General features: G+C 43.7%; 2 protein-coding genes and 2 non-coding genes across 7 annotated transcripts in view; all 4 read left to right on the top strand.

Moving 5' to 3' along the window:
• LOC117148708 overlaps positions 1 to 24510 on the top strand; it is a 45170-nt gene that overhangs the window by 4107 nt on the left and 16553 nt on the right. Inside the window, exon 2 of one of the 2 annotated variants that reach the window (XM_033316255.1) lies at positions 4841 to 5130. In XM_033316255.1, the coding sequence (XP_033172146.1) occupies positions 4852 to 5130 (279 nt within the window). In that variant the 5' untranslated portion in view covers positions 4841 to 4851. Of the gene's footprint in view, positions 1 to 4840; positions 5131 to 19908; positions 20673 to 24510 lie in introns of those variants that run through there. The other variant, XM_033316256.1, reaches the window with a different exon arrangement.
• Trnaq-cug lies at positions 3835 to 3906 on the top strand. Its single transcript has one exon. It is a non-coding gene; the product is annotated as a tRNA-Gln (tRNA).
• Positions 11623 to 11694, top strand: Trnap-cgg. The gene has a single exon. It is a non-coding gene; the product is annotated as a tRNA-Pro (tRNA).
• On the top strand, positions 12288 to 15519 carry LOC117148709 (xenotropic and polytropic retrovirus receptor 1). Of its 3 annotated transcripts, XM_033316257.1 has the most exons (5): positions 12310 to 12378; positions 12453 to 13119; positions 13351 to 14061; positions 14144 to 14444; positions 14675 to 15519. In XM_033316257.1, exons 1-5 carry the CDS (start codon positions 12310 to 12312, stop codon positions 14874 to 14876), a joined length of 1950 nt encoding a protein of 649 aa, XP_033172148.1. In that variant the 3' UTR covers positions 14877 to 15519. The 3 variants fall into 3 exon arrangements, with proteins under 3 accessions (XP_033172150.1, XP_033172148.1, XP_033172149.1); XM_033316258.1 differs by lacking the exon at positions 12310 to 12378 and having other exon boundaries at positions 13036 to 13123; positions 14675 to 14876; XM_033316259.1 differs by lacking the exons at positions 14144 to 14444; positions 14675 to 15519 and having other exon boundaries at positions 12288 to 12378; positions 12453 to 13123; positions 13351 to 13804.

Raw genomic sequence — 24510 nt, forward strand, 5'->3', positions numbered from 1 at the left:
CTCTCAGTTGGAAGAATTCTCCGTCAGATGGCGCTGCGCGTCATTCTTATCAAAAGACCTAAAATGCGTAAAACTCCTTGATGAGGACATGCGATTTCTACATCACACGCGACCGCTTTCACCCCAAGCCAAACCAGTGGGCCAACGTTAAGTGCGATCGGGTGGCCCAAACTTGTTCAGATCAATGGATCGGCGATCGACTTTTTCCCAAAACGAACACGCAACTTGTAGTGTTTTGGGTTGTTTTTTTTTTTTGTCTTAACAGCGACGACGCACTTGTATGCGTACGCAAAGGAAATCTCATATGTAGCATGACGCGACTCTCCTCCTCTGTCGGGCCTGGCCCAAAAAAGAAACCCATTAAAAAATGTTAATTTCCAAAAAAAAAAGAAACCATCGTCTACAATGGGATGGAGAGCGAGAACGCCTGAGAACCGCACGTGGCTAGGAGCCACAAAATTTGTTTAAAAGACAACGTACGGTGTCTGTGTGTCTGTAAGTCGGCTTTTTAAGCTTTTTTTTGCATATACTGGGGTGATTATGCGCGGCATTTGCATAACACACCCACTATCCAAAATCATCGGTCCATGCCTATCAATAGATGAATTCTGTATCGCCGGATGGATCTTGTTAGGAGCACCTAGCTTGGATTTATGGCCAGTGCCATAATTAACTGGTCGAAGGTGTTGCTAATGGCCAGTGCCAAACCGATTCACTAATGAGTCCTACATCTGATAGGCCTCCACAATGGCCAATTTGCATACCTCCATGATGATCGTAATGATGATGAGTATGGAAATTCCCGGGACACCCGAGATCCAAGATTCAAGATCCAAGATCGGAGATCCGAGATGACCGCTGTCATAACTGACAGCTGCGGTTGTGCCGCCACACACAAAGTTCCGATTCGCTACGTTTCCATTTGATTGGCTCCTCACGCCACAGTGGACACATACCGTAGATGGAAATGCTGAAAGCCTAGGCCTGCAGCTGAAGATGAATCCACGGAGATGGATCTCGCGACTCTCGGCAACTCTTTGTCGGCATGAAAGTCAAATGCCCGGCTGCGACGCAGTTCAAATCGCAAAACTATAAATTATGCTGTCAGTCACAATCAGCCATTGTCTTGGCAGTTCTCGATTTCGCGGTCGCCAACGGACAGTTTAGTTCACAGTGCCCACAGCCCCTTTTCACCCAATCCCGATCCTTGTCCAGATGGAGCATTTATGTTGTAGACGCCCATTTTCTGGGCAGCAGACAGCCAGTCCGTTGAAGTTCGATTGAGCTCGCCTAACTTGGCCGTACTTTGATTCAGTGGAGCTTATAGTCAGCGAAATAATACAAACTGTTTTTAATCAACGCTATTATTTAAATGCCAACAGGCTGTGCGTAATGTTTAATAAAGGTTCTCAGTGCGGCAGGTGCATGGGCGTTGTGTGGGTGGTGTTCCAATAGATAAACGCGTTATCTCAACGGTTACTATTGCGTGGGCGCCAGTTCCGAAACAAAATGTTGGTGGCTTAGTTGTCAAATTAAAACATTGAGAAGGCAGCAACAACACGTGGGCACATTTAGCTCCCACTTTCTTCATTTTTTTTTGTATTTCTTAGTTAACAGCTGGTCAATTGAAGCCCCAAGATATATTTATATATACATATATGGTTTGCCATGGTAGAGATGCTTGCTTTGAGCTCTCAGCTCCGGCACGTTCAGCCGTTTCATTCGCATTCGCATTCGCAGTGCAGTTGAGCAAAGTGAACTAAAGTCGAGTGGAGTCGATAAACAAAGGCAGGCGAAGTGAAGAAACTGCATCGATTTCTCAGGGTCGGAGACAAGCCACTGCTTGCCTGCTGTGGAAATTATGCCAACAGGTGCTCAACATTCTCGGCATAGTTTCTAGAGCAATTGGTCTCAATCATCGGGACGGGGCAAGAGCGCCAACGGAGCCAACATGGAGATGAGGCCCGGTCTCGGAGCAATTGTCTTGCCAGCCAGGTGACTGTTGTCTACTTGATTGAGCTATTGTAATTGTCAGTGAGGCAGACTGGAGGTGGTTACTCCGGATAGAAATCCGGGGGAACTGCAGGGTCTAATGGAACCACAAGAATCTGTGGCAAAAAAAAGAAGAAAGTTCCCCCAATCCCAAGCTTCGAATCCGTCTCTCGGGTAGGCCACAAATTATAGTGATCCATTTTCGATGACTCTTCACATTTTGACCAAATATTCAAAAAATGGAATGGAAGGGAAAGAAACTATGATTGAGCTTTTAGTTAATAAATTTCCATAAATTTATAAAACCAAAACCAAAGTATAGAATACGCATTGATATTTGGTTTAACCAGAGATTTTGGTATTGAAACCAAGTTGAAATGCTAACTTCGAACTGCCATTGAAGCTCTTACCAAACCCATTTTTATTTAAGCCAATTCATTTAGTTTCAATTGTATTGTGGCCAGCAAACCACTTGGGCGATTATCTGCCACGGTGTGATTTGCATTATGTCACGTTTTCCCGGCGAGGTCAGACCACTTCCACTATCCACTATCCACCGTTTACAGAGTATGACTATCCTTTGGCCAGTGCCCACTTATGACTAATGGACCGATCTGGTGGCGCCAGCATGGGCTAAGACATGGCTAAGACATGGGTAAGACTCGGGCCAAGACGGAAGACAACAAGATAATGAGTGGCCCGAACCCATTAGTCCCAAGTCTGCGTAATTGTCGCGAAAATTCGAGTGCGTGACCGACCAAATGAAGGGAATGTATATATGGTCCTAAATGTGTGTGGTCCAGTGTATTTTTTATTTTGTGAGCTCAAAGCTTGAATAAATTTCACTAATACTACATCAGTTTGCAAAGTTTTGGTAATAAGCGAGAGAAAACTCATAAAACAGTTAACAATTAACCATTGCGTGAGCTGCATTGCTTCTTTTTTCTCAGCTTCACTAGCAATTTATCAAAAATTTCTTAATTATCTTAAAACAAAAGGAGCAGTGGAAAATTATAAGTTTATCCGCACTTTTGATGTTGCATGGCCCAATAATAGATACGAAAATTGAATTGACAGCGAGACGATGTCGAATGTTGATTGGACGTTGTTGCTGCCACAAATTGTTGCATTTCACGCAAGAGCAATTGAAAAATGCCGCTGCCCCCCTCCCCTTCCCCATGACGACGTTTTTCTCTTCTTTTTATTTTTTTTTGGATTTCCCAACCAACTCGATTAATATGCAAAACGGTTTTGGTTGCAGGTGCAACTGCAGCTCGGGAAGATTATGCTAATTAGGGTGCAGCGGATCGGGGAAGGTGAGTTGCTGCCCTATGGCAGCATTTATCAATTAGCAACGTTCGGCGCATAAAACCCAAATTGACCATTGGGAATTGGAGAATCTTTCGACTTCTGGGCTCGATTTTCATGCACTCACAGCTCTCAGGTTTCACCTAAAAAATTGATTCCGGGAATTGAGGGCAATGGATTGGAATTTAATATTAATAATGTTCGGGTATCCGTAAAAACCTATTTATCAAACTGATTTGTGACCAGAATTGGAAATGGAAATTACCTTACATTTAAAGCAAAATAAGCTTACCAACGAATTTTAAATGGGCTCAATCGGGTGCAGCTCACATAATCGAATATATTCCGGGAAGAGTATATGTACATATATATTAAAAACAGAGTGGAAATATTTAATCAAAATTCCAGATATGTTAGGAATTAAGCAGATTCAGCATATTTGTTTTGAACAAGCGCTGCTGGCAGCTATAAATAGCTCTAGAAACCGTAAAGAAGAAATTGATAAGCACCATTCTGCTCGTCGGAAGACATGTAGGTTCCATGGTGTAATGGTTAGCACTCAGGACTCTGAATCCTGCGATCCGAGTTCAAATCTCGGTGGAACCTAACGATGTGTTTTTTTTTGTTAAAAATATATTTTTTCGAGAAAGTTTCTTCGCCATCTGGTTAGGTTTGTTAGGTCTAACTATCTCGGTTCGCATTGCCAAGCAGATAATGTGGGCAAACAAAACGAAATGGAAGCACAAAAGATAAAAAAGTGTCTCGGCCGCGTCGTGCAATTTGATGAATGAATTGCGAATGACGACGGCTGGCCTGCAATTAACGGTTGCATAATCTCTGTTGGCCGTTTCCGCCAAGTGACACAAATACTCACGGCACAATATGTATGGCACTCAGAGGAATATACTATGCTGGTTCTCTAGACTTTCACTCGCAGAACTCTTTCAGCTGGAAAAAACGAGGAACTATGCGGGGAGCATTGTTTCCGGTTTGGGCAATCGTCTTGGTTTTTAAGGATTTCAGCCGGCACCGATTTCGCTTCATCAATATTTATAAACGCACTTCTCTGGAACAAGCAATTAATAACCCGTCCGTTTGACTTTGTACTAATTAATGACAAAATGCAATTACCACTGAATTACGAGTATCGGGAATTGTAGCTGTAAGCTACAATTCATTTTTAAAATAATTGAAAAACTAGATGTATTTTTTTGAGTTACAAATCCAGAGGCCTCCCAACTTAGCTGCTGTTTTCGTGTGTACTACTCAAATTCCACCTTCGTGATCATGCTTTTCCTCCGCATGAAGGAAATTTCACAGCTGCGACTAATTGTTGGCGACACGTCAGGGCCAACCCACATCATCTTGGATCTCGAATCTCGAATCACAGATCTTAAATTTGAAATCCGTAGTCTTGGTTTCTTCACTGACAATCGGAGATGTTTGGACACCTTGGTTTTGGGTCAATCCCAAGCTGTCACGAGGGATCCGTTCGTTGATGATTATATGTCTCTAAGCTCTCTTTTCTTTCCCTTTGCAGCTCAGTTTTTGATGTCAGCCCGCAGTGGACGCAGAATGACCACGCCGGGCACACTTTATCGGTTGGCCAGTGGCGCAGCTGCCACACCAGCCACCTCCACAAACAGCCCTTATGGGCAGCCGGCAAAGCCATATGCGGTGGGTTCAATCCAGAACGGATCGGAGCGGAATCGCATTCTCGAGTTGCTGAGAGCACCCAATAGCTTGACCTCGCCCACGCTGGAGCCCTCCTCTAAGGGACTACTCAATGGACCCGGGCAGAACAACTGCTTTCTCAACTGTGCCGTACAGGTGAGCATTTTACAGCTAATATGCGATATACCTATGTATAAGTTTGTATATATTATAAGAAAATAGTTACTCAAATTCGGGTTACAATTGAGAGATGCCTCAAGCTTGCGCCACTAATTCATCGATGGCCTCCAGTCAATATGTGACAACCTTCAACATCATCACCGAAATTGTGTTAATTGGCCGCAAAGTTTGGTTGAAGAGTGTGTTGTGAGTCAGGTCAACGATGTGGGCGCCACCAGTGCACCCACTATTTGGTCTTCACTCTTCCACTGTGTGGGTTCACTGTCTCCGTTTCATTTCTGAGTCAAGGCAAACTTTTCACATGGCCAATTGTCGGGTTGGTTGGGCAAAAGTAGAGTGGTTCTCTTCGGGGAACTGAGGGCGCCACCCAGTTGCATAAATTTAGTGAGCAGCTCTTAATAAACATAAATCTGTATATTAATGATTGCCCCGGCAGTGGCTCCTCCTCGAAAATGGGGCTATGCCGAGGGAATTATGCAAAACCCGAGTTCGTACAGCAATTAGTCCGATTGCAACAAGAAATGGGATGTCAGACAAGACGGGGACCAGCTCTTGTTATTCCCTATACATGTACCTAGATGGGAGATGAACAAGTTGAAACTTTCCCACTTATCGGTAACACGTTTGAAGATCCCTCAAGATAGCTTAATTCGCTCTCGTATATGTAAATAGATCAGGAACGCTATACAGCGTTCTAAGCGTATCGCTATTTATATTTAGTGAAATTCAATGAATACCATTACTGCAGCTTCGGAATAATCTCCTCCCATATTAGGCTTAAATGGTGATGTTTTGGTACTTGATCGTCTTCACACCCATTTGCATCCGATAATGGCCTGCCATTGTGTAACTGTCTTCGGGCGTTGCTGTTCAATTATCGATTGGATAAATCCAGATCGTCATGACTCACTTACAACCAGATACAGTAGTTTACCCCTTCCAATCGCCCAGTTCGAATGGGTTCGAATCGTCAGCACTTGGAGTTGAAATGGGAGTTGGTATATAAGTGTTAAGAGTTGGAAGTTGGAGCTTGGGGTTTGGGGATCGAGTGTTGGGATCTTGAGATCTCGAGGCGGGCGAGGCATAGGTGCGGCCACTAACATTAAACTAATTGCACGGACGGCATGTGCTCTTATTTCTCTTTTTTATTTCTTACACGGCTGCTGTTTTGCAACATGCGAAGCACAGGGCGTGGCATCAGCATCGGGCGACACGATATGTGTCGAGAGGCTTGCACTCCAAATGTAATTCGAACTGGATTTGGACACTCAGAGGTACACTCTAGGAAAGTCCCATATCTTCCAGCTATGAGTACACCTTACAATTTAATTTTTTGTTGTAAGAGAAAAGCGAACCATTCCTTTAATATATTCTCAATAAGTATTGGGCTGATTTCTAGAAGGCGTACGCGAAGTGTTACAAAGACCGATTAAAACCAATACACCCCGATATACAGTCGCACGCAGACAATGCCAGGTAATGGAAAAGCGAATGAAATCACTGCGAAACAATGGCAATCAAATGTGGCAAAATCGCGTGGGCCAAGCCCAAAAAACATTTGTTGACAGTTGCCAGCTTTGATTTCGGTGCCATCTAAAGATCCCATTGTCTAGGCGAGATCTTCAAGACGAAGCGATTTGATTGTTTTTGGCATTCTTCAAGATTGTTGGTCAAAGTCAACAGTTTTTGTTGCTTTCTTTTGGACGCTAGCTTCCGCTGCAACTGGCAACTATAAACTTGCAAGAAGCAACCTGCAACTTGTAACCTGCAACGGACAATCGCTGAGAACACACCGATGATTCCACTTGATATGCTTTTAATGTGTTTCTTTTGCCGGAGTCGGGGGCACTCAACTGCGACAAAAACGATATATATATATATGAATATACACTTGTATATACATATCTCAGGCAGCGAAACCTTCAGACGAACTTCTTGGCTCTTTTGTGGTGCCGAGTGTAATAAAGTAGCTGCAAACAACTTCCAGTCGCACCATTTTCCTGGGCTTCAATTTCAGCGTAGACGGTCAACAATCGGTCCATGATACACATCGGACTCGGCACCGAGGGGGTAGTGTATTATGGGGGAAGTATTATGCTCATGGGCTCGCACATCATTTCACAGCTACGACTCCAGTTCCGAGACTTGAGACTCCCCTTAGATTAGTTCACACGATAAGCCAAACAAACGGGTCGGGTCGGCGGATCGGCGGATCGGCGGATCGAGGGGGTTCCACTTGGTTGGCAACTAATATGAATTTGATATTTATGGCCAAAAGCAAATGATGATTTCCCCGCTGCCTCGTCAGCCATTGGCTATCGTTACGAATGTGAGAAAACTTTCAGGGCAGGTGCGTAAGCCAACAAATGTGGCCAAAAAAGCTTTATACGCTGGTAACTCAAAATTCGTAAATTGTCATAGATTGTGAACAATTTGTACCTTATTCTGTAAGCATTTAACGAATAAATCAATTACTTGTTCTAGTCGAGCGTTCATCGAACTGTATCATCGACCCATTGCTGAAATTTTGAACTCCGCTGTATGTAGATATGTGGGATTTAGGTACACCTGTCGCTGGAGCAGATGCCAAAAAAAAGGCGAACAGGAAAAAGTTGATCCAAGACGGTTCCGCTCGAAGACGCTGCCTGTGAAAAAGACCGCTTTCGGCCGTCCGAAAAGAGGAACGTCTTCGTCTTAACTCCTGTGTGGCTTTAAAGTGATGTAAAGTCGAAAGGGGTCTTTTCCCCCTTTAAAATGCTCTACAAACACGGACCAGACTCATAACTGACTTCGTTAAAAAAGAAGAAGCAAGCTTGACAACCAGAATGGGGGTTACAAATGCAAGGCAGGTTACACGAATTAAACTGTTTTGATAGGGGTCTTAATGCCTTAAAACATGCGTTCTAAGGTCAAGAGACGTACTAGTGTACATTTTGTGGCTTCACGATTTGACCGCAAAATACGATTTAGTTCCTTAATAGGTATTTTGTATTTGGCTCTCGGGCAATACGACTTGCATTGTGCATTATCAACTTAAACGTTTGTTTCCGCTAAAAATTCTAGAAGTATTCACTGAAATATATAATTAAAATAGTGACTTGCAATAATGTTTATACATATACATTGTCGAATTGTATTAATTATCTTCGCCGAAAAGTACTTCAATCCATCTTCCTAATTGTTGTTCACAACTCATCAAAGCGTCCCCCAAAACCACAAAAAATGACAAACTTTATTTAAATTTGGTAATCGTTGCCAACAAATGTAAAGTCATGAGCACGATATGTTATTTTCGGCCAGCATCATGGTTGGCATTGTTATTTCAGGGCCAGAAAGCGAATGTTGAGGTGGTAAAGCACCCGCATTTCGTATTCCAAACGAACAGCAAGACCTCTTCGGTCTTGTTGTCGGTAATTGTGGCAGCAACACGGGGCAACATCATGTTGTTGTCCATTCGAAAGTTGCCCATGAGTTGTCCATGTTCAATGAACCTTTTAAACTGTTACCATTCCTCGTTTCGAGTTCGTGTCCGAAGTCTTTTGTTTCGCTATTGATTTTCTGTGGAACTGTGCGTTGCTCGTGGAGACATAAAAACGGTAGCCCAAATGAAAAGTGTTTTCCGGGCTTACATCTCTCCAACCCATGTCTCAATTAGTGCTCTAATGAAGTAGTTGCCAAGAACAGGAAAATTAATGCTGATTCCAATCCCATTATGGATTACATTGTGGTGCTCTCATGCATATTTATCGCTGCCACTTCCTATGATCAAATTCAAGATTGAAAATCAAGAAAGCAAAAAAAGTGATTAAAGGTGAGAAATTTTCATTTGCATTTCATGTTATAATGCAATGTTCTGTTCAGTTTGTTTTAGTGTAGCATAACCGTTTATTTCCTTTGCCTATTGCATTTTGGTATCTCATTAGCTAATCGGCTGATGGTCCAGACCGAAATCAGATGAATCTCATTAGTTTGTTTTTCATTTTATGCTGAGTTGTCACAGCGGGGGCAATTTGGCTATAATTGAGACACAATCAATCACAAGGTAACCAAAATCGAACCCAATTCAAACTCGATCGCTGCACTTCCGCTGAGCCATTGTTGCATTTTCAATTAGCCCTCTCGCCGCTTTGTATTTACATGGCATTTACATTCCCATTTACATTTCCGTGGTCAGACGTTGAATCTTGGCCAACACCGAAAAAACCGGACTCTATAAAACAAAGGTGAAAGCGTCGACATTGGTGGCTAGATTAGAAATTCTTTTTCGTGTCTCCCTTTTTTCGGTGATAATAGTGTAAGTGTAATAGCTATTTTCTGTTTGTAATTGTTATTGCTGGCTTCAGAGTAATGCCCATTTCCTGCCATGTTTTGTTATATTTCACTTCGAATTCAATTTTAAATTTGGTGTTTTGCTTTCTTTTCGGTCCTTTGCCGTATTAGCCTGTAATAATATTCACAACGATTCCACCTAAAGCGATTTCAAAACGCAACTTTGGACTGAACTAAGACTATTACCACTTCAGCAACATTAATTTAACCCACAGTAGCCTCCAGGTGAACCGAAAAATAATTCGCCAGCCTGCGGGACTTCTGATCCAGATTCCACTTGATTTCATTGGAGTATAGTCGCAAAAACGCGCTTTGAGCCATGCTCGGGGCAAGTTAGTTTTAGGAGGCCCCCTCTGCATCCCGCATCTTATTGTGTGCGAGTGTTCGTTTTCTATGCTTGGGAAATGGAAAAGCAAGAAAAGTGCATATCGAATGTGTGGTCCGTGGGTTTTGTTCAGGCCATTAGCCACCCACAGAATGAAGCTAAGCTGGGATCAGAGGGCATTGGAGCAGAAGCAGACCACCCGGGAAAGCAAAAGACCAGAGAGTACAGATTCCGGCTGGGTTTCTTGGCTTTTTTTTGGGTGGGGAATATCGGATGATTGATGTTGGAGATGTTTGGCAGATAGGAAAGATGGATGATCGGATGTGGATGTGGGCTTGGTCTTCGGATAGCAGATCAGCGTGCCAACGATCCACGATCAGCGATCATTGGCATGCAATTCAATTAGCCAATTACGCATTGCCAATTGGCAACTGGCGATGCACTGACATTTGTAATTACACCTGAGCGATGCCATAATTTGAACAATTGGAGCGCGGAAGTTGCACAAGTTGCGGAGTTCTGGCCAAGATTGCCCCCTCATGGTCTGTCAGCGCTCGCCAATTGTGGGCTCAATCAAAACGGAAGTTGGCATTGGGTGGAGACCGCTGCAAGCACTTGGCAAAACCACCATAATATAACCGCACCACCTATGTATACGTATATCTGTCCCCAACACCGATCGGATGTTGTTGCTGGTCGATCGGCTTCCGTTTTGGCGCCATTCGAGGAGCAGAGGAAGCGATCTTGGATCTTCGATCTTCCCCCCTAATTGATTGATTGCGCAAATTGCAACCACTGGATTTTCTGGCCAGGAATCGAGCAGCCATGGACGCCAGACCGTCATCCAGTGCGTGAAGATGGACTTCCACTTGTTGCCCGCTCATATTATTTCAAATTATCAGTATTATAAGTCATTTAATGGCTGACGTACATAAGATAAATCATAATTTTAATTCGTTATTAATTGTTTTGTACATTGCTGTTCTGGACTTGAGAGAATCCATTTTCATTCGCATAACAGCTATTGTTAGCTTTTCCATTTATAAAAGTAGTACAAGTATATTGGTAATATTGACTTAATTGTTTTGAATTAATTAAGAATAATATAATGTCAAGCCATAATGTGTAAATAATTGGGAATTCCCTAAGTTTGATTCAATGTTTTTGATCTATTCTCAGGCCTTCAAAGATTTTGCCCCACCTAAGCGCAAGAAGCGCTTTATGGGGTACGAAAAAATTACAAACCTTAAAAATGGGCTTTAGGCCAAACCCCTGAACAATTTGTCTAGCTGCAAGCCTCGCCCAGGTGGCTAATTAATAACGAATTTGAGCTGGAATTCGAATTGGCCGCAGAAGGGGCGCTACCCTGTGACCCCAATCAAAAACCTGAGCTTATTAGGCTTCTAAAAAAGCTTCGGGTTAAATGGTACGAACACGAATAGAAGTACACATTGATTTGTGGTCGTGGCTGCCAGTTTTGTAAATTTATTGACAATTAATCGATTTACGGCTATTAAATTATGATCTCTTGACGTAAGAGCCTGCGTAAGACTACAGTAAGGACTCCTTGAGAATCTGCGTCCATTCTTTTGTTTTCCATCTTTATTTGCGGTCGGCAGTCTAGCGGCACTCTTGTCGTAGGTGTCGCTGATCGTCACCCTCGAGCGGTCTCCAGAAGCCCCACAAGATCTGAAGAGTCAAGCGCGAAGAGAGTGTGGCGCAGAATTCTTCGCACTTGTTGTGTTTGCAATTACATATTGAGAACATGGTCTTCGTATTGCCTATTTCGCCGGCCACTTTTGTAAGGGTTGCTTGGCTCGTTGGTCTAGGGGTATGATTTTCGCTTCGGGTGCGAGAGGTCCCGGGTTCAATTCCCGGACGAGCCCAGGATGATTAATCAATCCACTTTTTTTTATCCCCCCGATATATATTTTTGCCTTCCTTTGCCAAGCGCGTGATAAGCGCATTTCGCGGGCAATCGTTGAGTTGCAATTTCGGGTTCGCTGGACGGGAACTCAGTTGTTCGAGAGTGTGATCACTGGGTAACTGACTCACCTGGTTGCGGATTTTGTGACGAACAGGAAGACGATCCACGAGGAACAGCGTGCGAACGCATAATGAGATCGAGGAAGTGACTCACGATCGAGGAAGTAGGGGAAACAGAGTTTGCACAAAGGTCTGTTGGCTGCATTGTACACACAGACGATTCTAGAGTAATTAATTCCCGGTTGAAACAAAAAGTGCCTCTTTATCTTGAAAAACATACGGGACAAGTTCAAATATTACTGCTCATTACTGAGCTCATCATTTGCTTTATATTTATTTGGTATGTTTTACTCCGTTTTTGTTTCGCTTTTAATCGCAGTTAGTGAAAGTGATATTTTAGTTAGGCCAAAGTACTGTCAGGAGAAAGATGTCAGAATTTATAGAGCCTGACGAATCCGGCTAGTTAAAGCCATACAGCAGCCACGCCTTGTGGGCTAGCCTGCCCCTAGCCGAGTATGAAGTTTGGCAAGACCTTCGAGTCCCACCTGACGATCGAGTGGCGCCAGCAGTATATGCGATATGGGGTAAGCTGAATAATTGTGTAATTGATATATATTTCTGTATGTGGACCTACCCAACCTAATCACGCCGCCAATAGGATCTCAAGGAGCTGATCAAACAAGGCGTGGAGAACGCCCCCTCTCCGCTTACTTCCTCGGACTACGAAGTTCAGGCCTATTATAAGGCCTTTGAGGAGACCTTTCTCACCGAATGCCAATCGGAACTGACTGGGGTAAACAATTTCTTTCTTGAAAAACTCCTGGAGGCCCGACGCAAGCATGGCCATCTGAAGCTTCAGCTTTTGGCCTATTCCCGGGAACCCGGACACACCGGCAGTGATTCCTCGCTTTCCCAGCGAGCCGAGAGGAGCCAAAAAAAGGTTATGACCACTCGCCAGTTGAGATATGCCTATGCCGAGTTCTATCTGAGTCTGGTTCTCATCCAAAACTATCAGTCGCTGAACGAGACGGGTTTCCGTAAGATCTGCAAGAAGTACGACAAGAATATGCGATCCGTAGCTGCTGGCAGGTGGTTTGCAGAGAACGTGCTGGATGCCCCCTTTACGGATGTACGTCTATTGCAGCGCATGACCATCGAGGTTGAGGATCTATATACGACCCATCTGGCGAATGGGGATCGCTCGTTGGCTATGGAAAAGCTAAGAGTTCCGCCTTTGGGCGAGCCCACTCCTCCATCGATGGTCTTCCGTGCGGGAATCGCTCTCGGCATGCTAATCATGCTGCTCGTGGCCACCGCCATCAGTTGTAGGTTGTTGTGCGAATGCATTGCTTTCCTCATCCATAAATGCCCAGTAGTCCACATGATCTATGCCACAACTCGAAGTATTGCTCAGGGCGCTTAAATTAGCCACTAATCTCTTGAAGAATAGTTAGTCGGTATCCGTTGAGATGCCCATATACTGGTCATTTTTGGCTTGTAGGACATGCACCGGAATATAATTTGATTCGCCCTGTTCCCAATTCCCAATTCCTTAGACTGGAAACGAGCTCCATTGGAGGAACACACTCCGGGTCTGATGCGCCTCTTTCGCGGCCCATTCACCTGGGTGATCTTCAACTTTTACATGGCCGCCAATGTGGCCGGATGGCAGCAGGCCGGAGTCAACCACATTCTTATCTTCGAGATAGACCCCAGAAGTCATCTGCAGCCGGCCACATTTCTAGAAATTGCCTGCACCTTTGGCATTCTTTGGGCCCTGTCCATGTTGGGGTTCCTGTACAACGACTTGATAGGCGTCTCGGATCCCTATGTATTCCCACTGGGACTCATCCTGATCATGGTTGGCCTGCTGGTGGTGCCTCTGCCTATAATGAACTGGCCGGCCAGGTGGTGGACCATTAAGCTGGTGGGTCGCGTCATCACCGCTCCACTGCACTACGTGGGATTTGCCGACTTCTGGATGGGCGATCAGATGAATTCGCTGGTGTCCTGCATTGTGGATCACTATTATACAGTAAGGTTCTATGCGATAAGTTGGCTGCGATATGATCGGGTGAACAACTGCTTTGAACCGGATGTGATGGTCCCAATTACCATGTGCCTGCCCGGCTGGTTTCGATTTGCTCAGTGCCTGCGAAGATTCAGGGACAGTGGTTCCAAGTCGATGAGCTACCTGATCAATGCGGGAAAGTACTCAACCACATTTTTGGTCGTCCTGTTCTCCACGCTGCGCAGCAATTCGGAGGGTAATCGTTGTTCGCCAATGAATCGAAATCCTGTCTAAAATCCTAACCACAAATCCTGAAACCCTGAAACCTTCGCCCGCAGGTGGGTATGCCAATACGTTCAGCAACCCCTACACCTGGCTATTCCTCTCGAGCTGCGTGGTGGCCACCGTCTACTGCTATTTGTGGGATGTTATTCGCGACTTTGGGCTCTTCAGGATTATGCGCGGCGAGCGTATATTCCTTCGAAAGCAATTGGTTTATCCGCAGGCCTTCTACTACTTTGTGATCGTAGAGAATCTGGTGCTGCGGCTCTTTTGGGCCGTCGAGTTCACCATCCTTTACCACAATCTGATGACTCCCTATAATATGAGGACCATTTCCAGTATCCTTGAGATCACTAGGTGAGAGGAGTTGGGGACGGGGGGACACACGAGTGTTTTACCTTAAATCACCACTTTAATAATTCGGAAAAGCGCCTTTCAAGTTGGAATAAATCCTGAGTTCTGTTATTATAGCTTCAAAGCTTTACCGTATGAATTGTGAAGATTCTAAGAAAGTTGAATGCGTTTTTTCCAACTAGTTCAATAAGCGTCCACATATTGTTAAGTGTAGTATGCCCCTTTGCCCGCAGACGCTTCATATGGAACTACGTCCGTCTCGAGAACGAACACTTGTTCAACTGCGGAAACTTCCGCGCCACAAGGGATATCCATTTGGCTGCCCTGAATCCTCGCCAGGAGCGAATGCTGGAGAGCATGATGGACGAGTCGGATGGCGTGTCGAATCGCCGCAAATCGAAGGAGCGAATTCGCCTGGGGAAGGAGTACTTCTAAAGGCAGCTGCTGATCTTTATTTCCCCGCCAATCCGCTCTTTAATGGCCCGTCATCGTCTTTAATTAATTCATTTGTGCAAAATACAAGTCAGATGGAAAGGCTGAGAGACAGGGCGACTGGAGAAAGGGAGCACGAGGAGCACGAGCAGCACGCGCCAAACCGGTTGACCAGCTGCACCCAAAAGTTGCAATTCCCCCGGACTCCCTTCTCCATATGTACATACATATTATATTTATAGAGATATATCGCCTGGTCAGATAACAATCGTCATTGCTTGAAAGGAGGAGCAGAGGAGTCAAGAGCAAGGAGGGGATCCTCGTGTCGAGCTCCCGATCTCGGATCAGCATCGGCTTCGAGCAAGTTGTTCGACAATCTCTTAATTGACTCGCATCGAGCTTTGATTGACCCCATAATTAGCCAAGAGAAAGAGAGTATAAGGAACCCTGGGATGATCACCGGTCACCCATTCCAATCTGGAGAAAGGCATTCTAATAATAGGAATGTTTCGGTCGCATCAGCTCATTTATATAGACTCTGATTGCTTGAAAATCATTTTATCAAACTATATTTTGTAGGCTTAAAAATTTTAATTGTTTAAATATTTGTATACCATTTGTGCACCTTCCTTTTCTGAATCTTTTAATCGGATAACATTATTGCTTTCAAAGTAAATAGAGAACTTAATGCATTTGGGTTTGAATAGTTTATTGCGTTATTATCTTATCTGTGCTCAGAGTTTAATGATTTATTTCTAATCTAACAGTGACTTTTGGAAACAAAATCCTGACCAATAGACTTATCTAAAAGTTAAGGATTTTTGTTTGCGAAGACCTTTTGTTTGGGCATTAAAACCTGAGGCACCCCAATATCGGATAAGCGGGAACAAAGGATGGATCTTTAGAAATTCCCTCGATCCTCATTCTCTGTTTTTTGTGTAATTTGATATGGAATCTAATTCCTTCATCTGAGGATCGTTGATGCGAAGAAGAAGGCAATCAGGCGGTCAAGCTATCGATAAATGGACGCACTTAGAAAAAAGTTAAAACCGAAATGAGTTTTACCAGTTTGGGTTTTCAGTTAGGAAGCCTTTGGAATAATTGGTACTGTTCTTTTTACCAAAATTGATTTGTAAATAACTGGTTTTTACACCACAATTTGAAGTCAATGCAGCTTTTTTCCGACTGCATCTTATTCTTTCACTCCAAGCAAGTCTGCAGTGGTTGATTTGAGCACGAGTCAAACATAAATTTGCCATTGACTTGTTGACGCTGCTGCTGTTGCTGCTGTTGCTGCAGATGCTGGGTAATGGCAACTGCAATTTATGCCGCTTGTCGCGACTGGCGACGGTCACAATGTCTCCAGAGAAATGCGGAGAAAGGGAGACGGTGGCTATTATTAATTGATGCCGCTGCTGACGATGTTGCTGCCGTGTCAATTAGGCTGCCTGCACAGCAGCCACATTGCAACACTGCGGTACATGCCGCAAATGCTGTTGATCTTGGTACAGTTGGCCGTGTTGCACACGCGCCAAGCGCGGACCAAACCAAACAAACAAACAGGCAGACAAACAAACAAACGGGGCAACCAAACCGAACAAACAAATAAAAGGCAAATCCAATGAGAGTACGAGTTTCGAGTACTCATGCAATCCCAACCGAGCCTGGCCAAAAGGCGACATCAACTGGCCGAAGAAAAACACAGACGGATTTGAGCCCGGTTTTCTGTCGGGAATAGGTCTGAATAAAATCAAATCAACAAATTGATAGTGACTGATTAAAGGGGGCTTAAAAGCCTCATTGGTACTCGTTGTAACTATAAAATATATAACTGTTCATAATTCGCAGCCATGCGCGTCCTATGATTTACGACCACTTCTTCTATTCCTGCAATGTGAGTGCCCTCAGTGGCCAATGTCCAATGTCCAACTTTGGGCCAACAGCAATACTCGTACTCCACACATGTACTGCACACTTAGATGGCCAACTGCAGTTGCATTTGGCTGTTGTTTACTATTTGCTGCCATCGTGTAGCTCCAAAATGGCGCGCAAAACAACAAGCTTGCGTACAAAGTCCAAAAAACTTCTCTTAACTTGGCTTTAACCCTTTCTTGTGGCAGCGTTTCAAGCCAGCTGAGCTTGAGCTTGATGGCCAGCTCGTGCTAAATTTAGCTAAGGAGCATAGGACATGTTGGCTTGTTTGCTGATTCTGTTTCGGCGTGGCAAAGACGAGACTCTCCCGCGGGGGAAGAACCAGTTTGCCCAGCTTCGGCTCCTTTTCCTGGTTTCAGGTTTTGTGAGCGCGCGCGCGATGATCCCTCCTTCGCTGGCCCCTTGGATGCCCCCCATTGGAAATACCCCTTGGAAGCCCCCTCCTCAAAGACCCCTTTTATGGAGCAGCACGCGTCCATAAGCTCGATGTGCTCCCCGATTTCGCCGATATCCCCGCTTGTTATCGCCAGTTTCTTGGCCTCAGCGGGGATTTCTTCTGACGGAGCTCATAAATTTATGTGGCAGCCTTTTGATTGCCTTTACGCTGCCGTTTTTTCTCTCCCTCTCTTCTCCTTTTCGCTTGTTAATTTGTGCACATAAATTGGCTGGCAGCCAAGTTCTAAAACCGATGTGTACGTAGTACGTATCTCCCCTACTCTTCCGATCACTTGTTGAGTATTATCTTCGAAATTTTAGGCAGCCATCTGCCCTTTTTTTAAGCTCCAGTTTCAGCTGCAAGGACTTTTAGTCCTGCAAATGCAGGTGGTTTTGAAATGGAAAGAAGTACAAAGAACGTGTCCGGTATGTTTGATCACATATAAGGAAACAATTACGATTGTAATACACTTGAAGTTTATATACAAATACAAGGACTTAACTCAATGCACTCGATGCTGGTAGTTCTAAGACAATTATCGTACGTTTCGATTGTTTTCCCCCAACCCAAAACTTAAGCTTGCAACCAACCAATTCTTGGCCAACAATTTAGATCTGTGCAACAACTCCACCTGCTTTATTAGCATTAACCAGGCGAAACCAACTCGATTGGGCAACCGGCTAATGTAGATCAACTAACTATTGCCGAGCTGCGGTGACTGGAGGCGACCTTCCTCCCATTTCCAGCCGGCCACGCCCCCACTGCGCCCAGTTTTGGCCTGTCCATAATGAGCTGATGGATGTTAGCCGTTAGCGGTTGGCAGCACGGAAAATTGCAAATTATTGCGACGGAGAGAAGTAGCAAATGTTGGATTTCCTTGGTTCTATGGGGCAGGGGGAATCGAAGGCGACGACAAGTGATTTTGCCGAATCGGCAGCTGCGGCAAATGAATTTCAATTTAATTAGCCAACCCACAAAACAGCAGGTGTTTGTGTGTTTTACTCTGTGAGTCCGAGGAATGCCAATGTAATTGCCACAATTTGTTGCCGACTATTGCTGCACGATCAGCATCTACACACAAAAATTATGATAATCGTCAACGTTTGAGCCGAAATCGCAATTGGCAGCTGGGCTGGCCAACTAAATGGTGACGAAATCTCCAAGTGCTCAGTCAAATCTATACTTTTCAATTAATGTTGCTCTAAAAAAGTAAGTTTCTAATAAAAGCATAAATTAACACTAAAATGTGACACATATTTTTTGATATGAAATATAGGTGATTTATGTTAAATTCATGAAGATACATATTCATCGCTTATCTCTTGGCAAGATGAGAGGGTTTCGGCGCTGGGTGGAGAATAAGTCCCTAAGCGGCTTTTGGCCAGCTCGCGTCTTTTGTTTAATGATAAGCTTGGCTTGGCTTCGATTTTCGAGGCTTTTGGCGCGCAATATACTCCTCCTGACTGCCCCGAGTGGCTCATAAACAAGGCTTCGCTGCAGAATTGTCGAAAAGCCCTGGAGAAACTGGTCCCACAAACAAAAGCTAATGGGCCATGAACCGAGACTGGGAAAAGGAGAAGTCAAAAAAGCGAAGAAGACGATAAAGAAGCTACCTCTGCCTCCAGGTCTGCAGCATCACGAGCATATACCTTGCATACATACCATATGTATGTATGTATGTATGTACCTTCTACATAGGAACCCGCTAACAGCAGCACCAACAACAACAATAGCAGAAATCGCCAGAATCTGCCCCCGCAACTGACACGCCCCCCTCCCCACCCACACATCTTGCGCAGCCCACTTTGGCAACCTCAATAACAATGTTTTTTGTTGTTATACGCGTTTCTCTCGGTTTTCTACCTTTTCGGCTGCTGTTGCACGTTGATTTTGGAATAGTGACTGCGACAAAACTCGTTAAGTCCGAAAACGTGTTTTTCTTCGTTCGCTCTGTGCCTTTTTCTCATTTACGTATTTTGCTGTCTATCCGTCTTTATGTTTTTGTCGTTTTTTATGCCTTTTTTCGTTTTCTTTGCTGATCTTAACAGCCGCCATTTTGTCTTTGTGTCTGAGTTTTCGAACAAGCTGTGCTTGGGAGATATCTGGTTTTGCTATAAACTCTTCCAAGACAAGCCCCAAGTTGACTTGGCCTGAAAGTTCATTCGCCGGGGGAATTATTGCAGAGAGAGAGAGAGAAGTACCAAGTTGGCTTGAGAGAACGGGCTCACTTCCCCTGCCACATGGGAAATATTCTCATCATAAATTCGAATTCGGTTTGGGAAAATAATTAAACTAGACTTCGAAGCTTAAATTTAAACTTGAGCAGAACCACTCGAATTGATCCAGTTTTCTTGTTTAAATTTATAAGCGAAGACCATTGTTTGAAATGATTCATGGCAACCCCATTTAAAAGGACCTGATCTTACAATGTTATCCATGTCTTAATAACTTCTAGAAATTTTGTACGAAAGACTCGTGCCTCATTAAACTGCTGTTTCGTGAAATAATTTTCATTTTAGTTCAGCACCTAGAAGTATGCAATCAATTTTTGCTGCTTCCTATCGACAGCTTGAAAATTTCCCCAAGGCGCGAGAGCGGTGAAATTTCCCTCTTGAGCCGCCGACTTCGAACGCGGGAAATTATGTTCGCTTGGAGTGTAGTGTTTAGTATTGTTTGCGCTCTCGGCTTCGAAAGACGTTCGCTCAGTAGCCGTCGCAGCTTCAAACAAAACATTTTTTTTTTGGTCTAACAACAAACAAAACATTTTTTTTCAAAAGAAACAAAGCAATCTTTTTGTGAAACAAATAGGAAAAGAATACATTTCTTTTGTACATTGTGCTGTACTGTTTTATGAGAATTAATCGAAGACGAAACATTTTAAGAGCCAAGCAGCTCTTCAAAACCGTCTGTTTATATGTGCGTGTGTGTGTTTTTGTGAGCGTGACATTAAAGCCGAAAGAGTCACAACCACAACAAACGATAGCCAAGCTGTGGAAAAGCTAAAAACCTTACAAAAAACTAGCTAAGTGAACGCAAACAGGTGCGAAAAGTACAAAAAACGTACGAGAAGAAAACGAAGAGGTTGCCCAAGAACTCCAAAGGGTTGCGGCAACTTCCCTTGCTGGCTTCTTATTCATGTGTTTCCCATTTTGCGGAAGTTGTCGAAGAGCCCAAAAAAACACATATACAATGTGCTAAGAAGTTCTCGAGCAAAACAACGAAGAACCTTCAATATGGATACGGCGACCATTAAAACTTCGCTGCCACATGCCCCACTGGCGGGGCAGCAACAACAATTGCTGCTGCAGCAACAACCGCAGCAGGCGCAGACAACAACAGCTATGGCAGTAGCACCAACAACAATAACAAATGCCCAAACATCGGCAATCAATGCCAAAAACAACATTGGCGCATTCTTTCAGACCTGCAAGGTAAGAGGAAAATTGTTAAATCAAGAAAAGAGGTCATTTGGGGTCAGCCGAAAAAAAAACCATAACGCAGCCATAAAAAAAACACCATTTTCCGACCACGAAAATTGTCAACCTGCCCATTTAGAGCCACCGAACATATCTTTCTCTACCTAAATACATTCCCCTCTATCCCTTTCTGAGAAAAGTAAGAAATTAAAACGCGACTGCAGTTGACAAAGCCACAAAAGTGTAACAATTTTCATTGTAGGCGCACTTTTAATTGTCTCCATAGCTTCCCGTCCCAAAAAATTAAATAGTGGCGGGCAACAAGGCATGCAATACATCATTCTATTTGGGGTTGAAGATATAGATACACTCGTAGATATAGAATAAGAGGAAAGTTCTGTAGAGACACACAAGAGTTCGGGGATTCGGAAATTATTTACCCTGGAACAGTATTGTTGGCGTCAAAGAAGGCTCGTTGTTTAATTTGATTAAAAGTCACTGAAAGTTAAAAACCAAAGAAGAACTGAGTTTGAAACTAATACACACCACCAAATGGATTGCAAAATGAATTAAGCCCTGATGATCTGTAATGATCGAGGTATCACATCTCATCTGGCTGCTGGGATGATTATGCGTTCGATTAAATTGTATGTCGAGCGGCAAAGTGCAAAAGTGTCGCATAAGACGATCATGTAACGGTGTGGACCTTTCCCAACCGCACCCAAAAACTTGCGAGTTCGTGAAGGAAAAACAAACACAGCGAAAAGTGAGGCGTTTATGAGCGACCAGTTCCATTTGAGCCACTTGCATAATCAAAAAAGCGAGTACGGTGACTATAACTATAGCAGTAACTGTAACTAGTGTGTATGATATGCTACGGTGCACCAGGAAAAACAAACAAATGTTAGTGGAAAATTTTAAACAAGTACCAAATACTATTTTCAAAGATCATTCCAAAATTGTAATATTACTTACCAACAACCAGAGACGTAGCAATCACAAGTGATATGAATATACTGCACAAGCATCGTGGGACTTCAGTTTTTCGCTGAGTGTGGCAGGCGAGGGTGGATCGATGGCTTACGCTATATCCCGGCTCACTCAGCGGGACAACACTTGAGCCTGCCGCAGATCAGATCTATGCCCCAGATGAAGTCCCTTAGCCGACCTTTGTTTCCCGGTTTTCCAGTTTTCTGAGCTGTGTGCTATGTGCTATGTGTGAGCGTGACACCATAATGCTGGGAGATCGGAGCAAGGGATCAGCATAGAGACATAGAGACTACCTGCTCTCCTCGACTACCTGTCACGGTTGCAGCTAGTTGTTTATCCTGGGAAATATCTAAATGCTTGTGCATTCGGATTCCGAATCCCCTCCTACCTACGCCGCGTATCGTATCCCTTTTTCCTTTCCCTTTCCCGAGTTGTCACAAGTCTCGTTAAACATTTCGCTTTAATTTAATTGAATTTACTCCGCCGCCGCGCTCTTGTTGTTTTTCTGTTTAACTTAATTGTGTCGGCCAGCGCACTGCACGCATTAACCCCAACGTGCCGCAATTGTTTTACGCTCGAGCAAGAGACTCACACGGGCAGTGGAGTGGGGTGCATATTGGGGGGCGGGGTCGGTGCTGCAGGAGTGGGTGGTTGCCTCATTTAAGGCGCGGAAGTGGCGTACAGCCGAAGAAAAACACAGCCCCGCCAGACACCTTATTGGTATGCTCGTGAAAATATTTCACATTTATTTATAAAGAAATTCCACATAAATAAAACTAGTATGCTAATCAATTCGAATGAGGCTGCGATTGATCCACGGACGAGGAGGGAATGCTATGCCATACAATACACTGAAAAAGATCGCATAGCTAATAGTTTTATTGCCTTCTTCGATTTGTATTATGCACATTTTGTTTCTAGACTTCCAACACCAGACTACCCTCCGCAGTATATTCTCGTTGGGTCCATTGTAATTTACTGTCAATAGCGTAGTCGTACCAGTTTTTTTTTACCGTGTAATACGAAGCGGTTTGGGCCTTAACAACAACAGCAAATATGCGCAGCTGCGGCGATCGAACAAATCTCAATGTTGCTAACCAGCAACAAACATCCGAAGCCACAGCAACAGGTTGAGCATAAATTATGATCAAAGTTAAAAAATAAAATTTTTTCAATTTACCTACCTCTTATTCTTCCGTGGCCGACTTGTAGCCGTTCAGTTGTTGCTGTGCTGTAAGATTGAAGGGAAATTTTTCGGGCATTTTTTGGTTGGTTTCGTTTGGTAACTTTCACAAGCACATTTATCCATTCGTTTGTTGGTCAAAGAAAATACAAATAAAAATAAAAGCTGTGGCTGAAAAAAACTTGATGGGAGGTGCAACGGAAAAGCGGGTATGGCAGTTTTCTCTGGCAGTTTGTCGCCTAAGTCATTTGTTTTTCCGTCTTTGGTTTCGCACTCACTGCAAGTGCGCAGTAAGTTCTTCATCATCAACTCGAATCTTTTGGCTGTTGGCCCACAAAAGCCGCTTATGTAACCAACAAAATCAGACTGTCAAGTCATGGCAAAGACTAAGTGATTCGCTGATAAATGACTAAAATGCGGGAGATTCGAAAAATGGAGATAAAAGGATTGGGAAAAGGTTGGTAATAACCGAAATAGGTTTATAAAAAAGAAATAAAAATACATGACACTATAAATTGCTGCAATTTTAGTTTAGTTTTCCAGTTGATACAAAACAGTAACAATAGAACCATTGTCTCAGTCTTGACTTACTAGAGGTTTCTTACTTATTATACTACTTATTAGGTTTCTTATCAGAAGAATCGGTCACGATTTTCTCCATCTGTCACTTGTAAATAATCTATCAGTTGGCCATATATCACCATCAGAATGACCTGTGGATGGACACCCACGAAGTCCGCTGGTTTCCCTCCGCTTCTTTCCACTTCCGCTGAAAAAGCACGTGGGCGCACCAACGAGCCACTTAACCACTGGAACCACCCACATATTGTGGCCAATATAAACTATATTGAATTCGATTTTAGATTTACCGCCTAATTGGTTCGTTTTACATCGTGGTCAAGATGGTGTGTGTTGGTTGTAGGTGGGCGTGGGTCGTTAGCTTTAGTTTAATCAGCTGGTTTAGTGAATTTAGTAGATTCCGTAGCACGTGCTAAGCTAAGCGTTATCTTCCGGTTGTCAGGGGGAGCAAGACAGAGAAAGGGAAGGAGAGGAGGAATATGCTCCGCTAATGACTTCCTATTTTGGTGAACTTGTCAATTGACCATCGATGGGGGATTAATTAGCCTGTAAATGCCCAAAAAGACAGGAAATCATTTTCTTTTCCCCGCTTTATGCATAGTGTTTCTATTTTCTTCGCATTTCACCGCTTCCTTTTTGGTTTCGTTTTGAATCTCAGGTTTCCCGACCCTTTCCAACAATAGTTATTTTACTTAAAGTAGCAATCCTTAACTTAACGTTTTGAAAGATCATTATAAATTGGAAATCTTTTTCCACTATATTATTGATGTCATTGATATATCATTGATTCAGCTTGCAATATTTTATTTATATTTTAGTTTAATACGCAAACTGTTGTTATCCGTAGACATGAGTGTACAGACACACTTCTGAGTGTCCGAAACCTTTCTTTCGGCTGAGCAACCGTTTCATTTCGTTGGCCAAAAAACAGGCTCGTGCTCTGAGCTTGGGGATTTTGTGATTTGGGGGTCTATGTATGTATGTGCTTTGCAGCTGCTCCGACTGGACATGATGGGTGCCTAAGTTTTCTAACTGTTCGCTGACCGGTTTGTGGTTTTTTTCAGTTGCTCCAAATTGAATCGTACTTTTTGGCATTAGAAG

Source organism: Drosophila mauritiana, chromosome X (assembly GCF_004382145.1).
Source record: "Drosophila mauritiana strain mau12 chromosome X, ASM438214v1, whole genome shotgun sequence".
NCBI lineage: Eukaryota > Metazoa > Arthropoda > Insecta > Diptera > Drosophilidae > Drosophila > Drosophila mauritiana.

Coding starts and splice junctions, on each gene's coding strand:
- LOC117148709 (XM_033316257.1), top strand. CDS start 12,310: ATGAAGTTTGGCAAGACCTTCGAGTCCCACCTGACGATCGAGTGGCGC. Junction 13,120..13,350: donor CGTGGCCACCGCCATCAGTT/GTAGGTTGTTGT, acceptor CCAATTCCTTAG/ACTGGAAACGAGCTCCATTG. Junction 14,062..14,143: donor GCTGCGCAGCAATTCGGAGG/GTAATCGTTGTT, acceptor CTTCGCCCGCAG/GTGGGTATGCCAATACGTTC.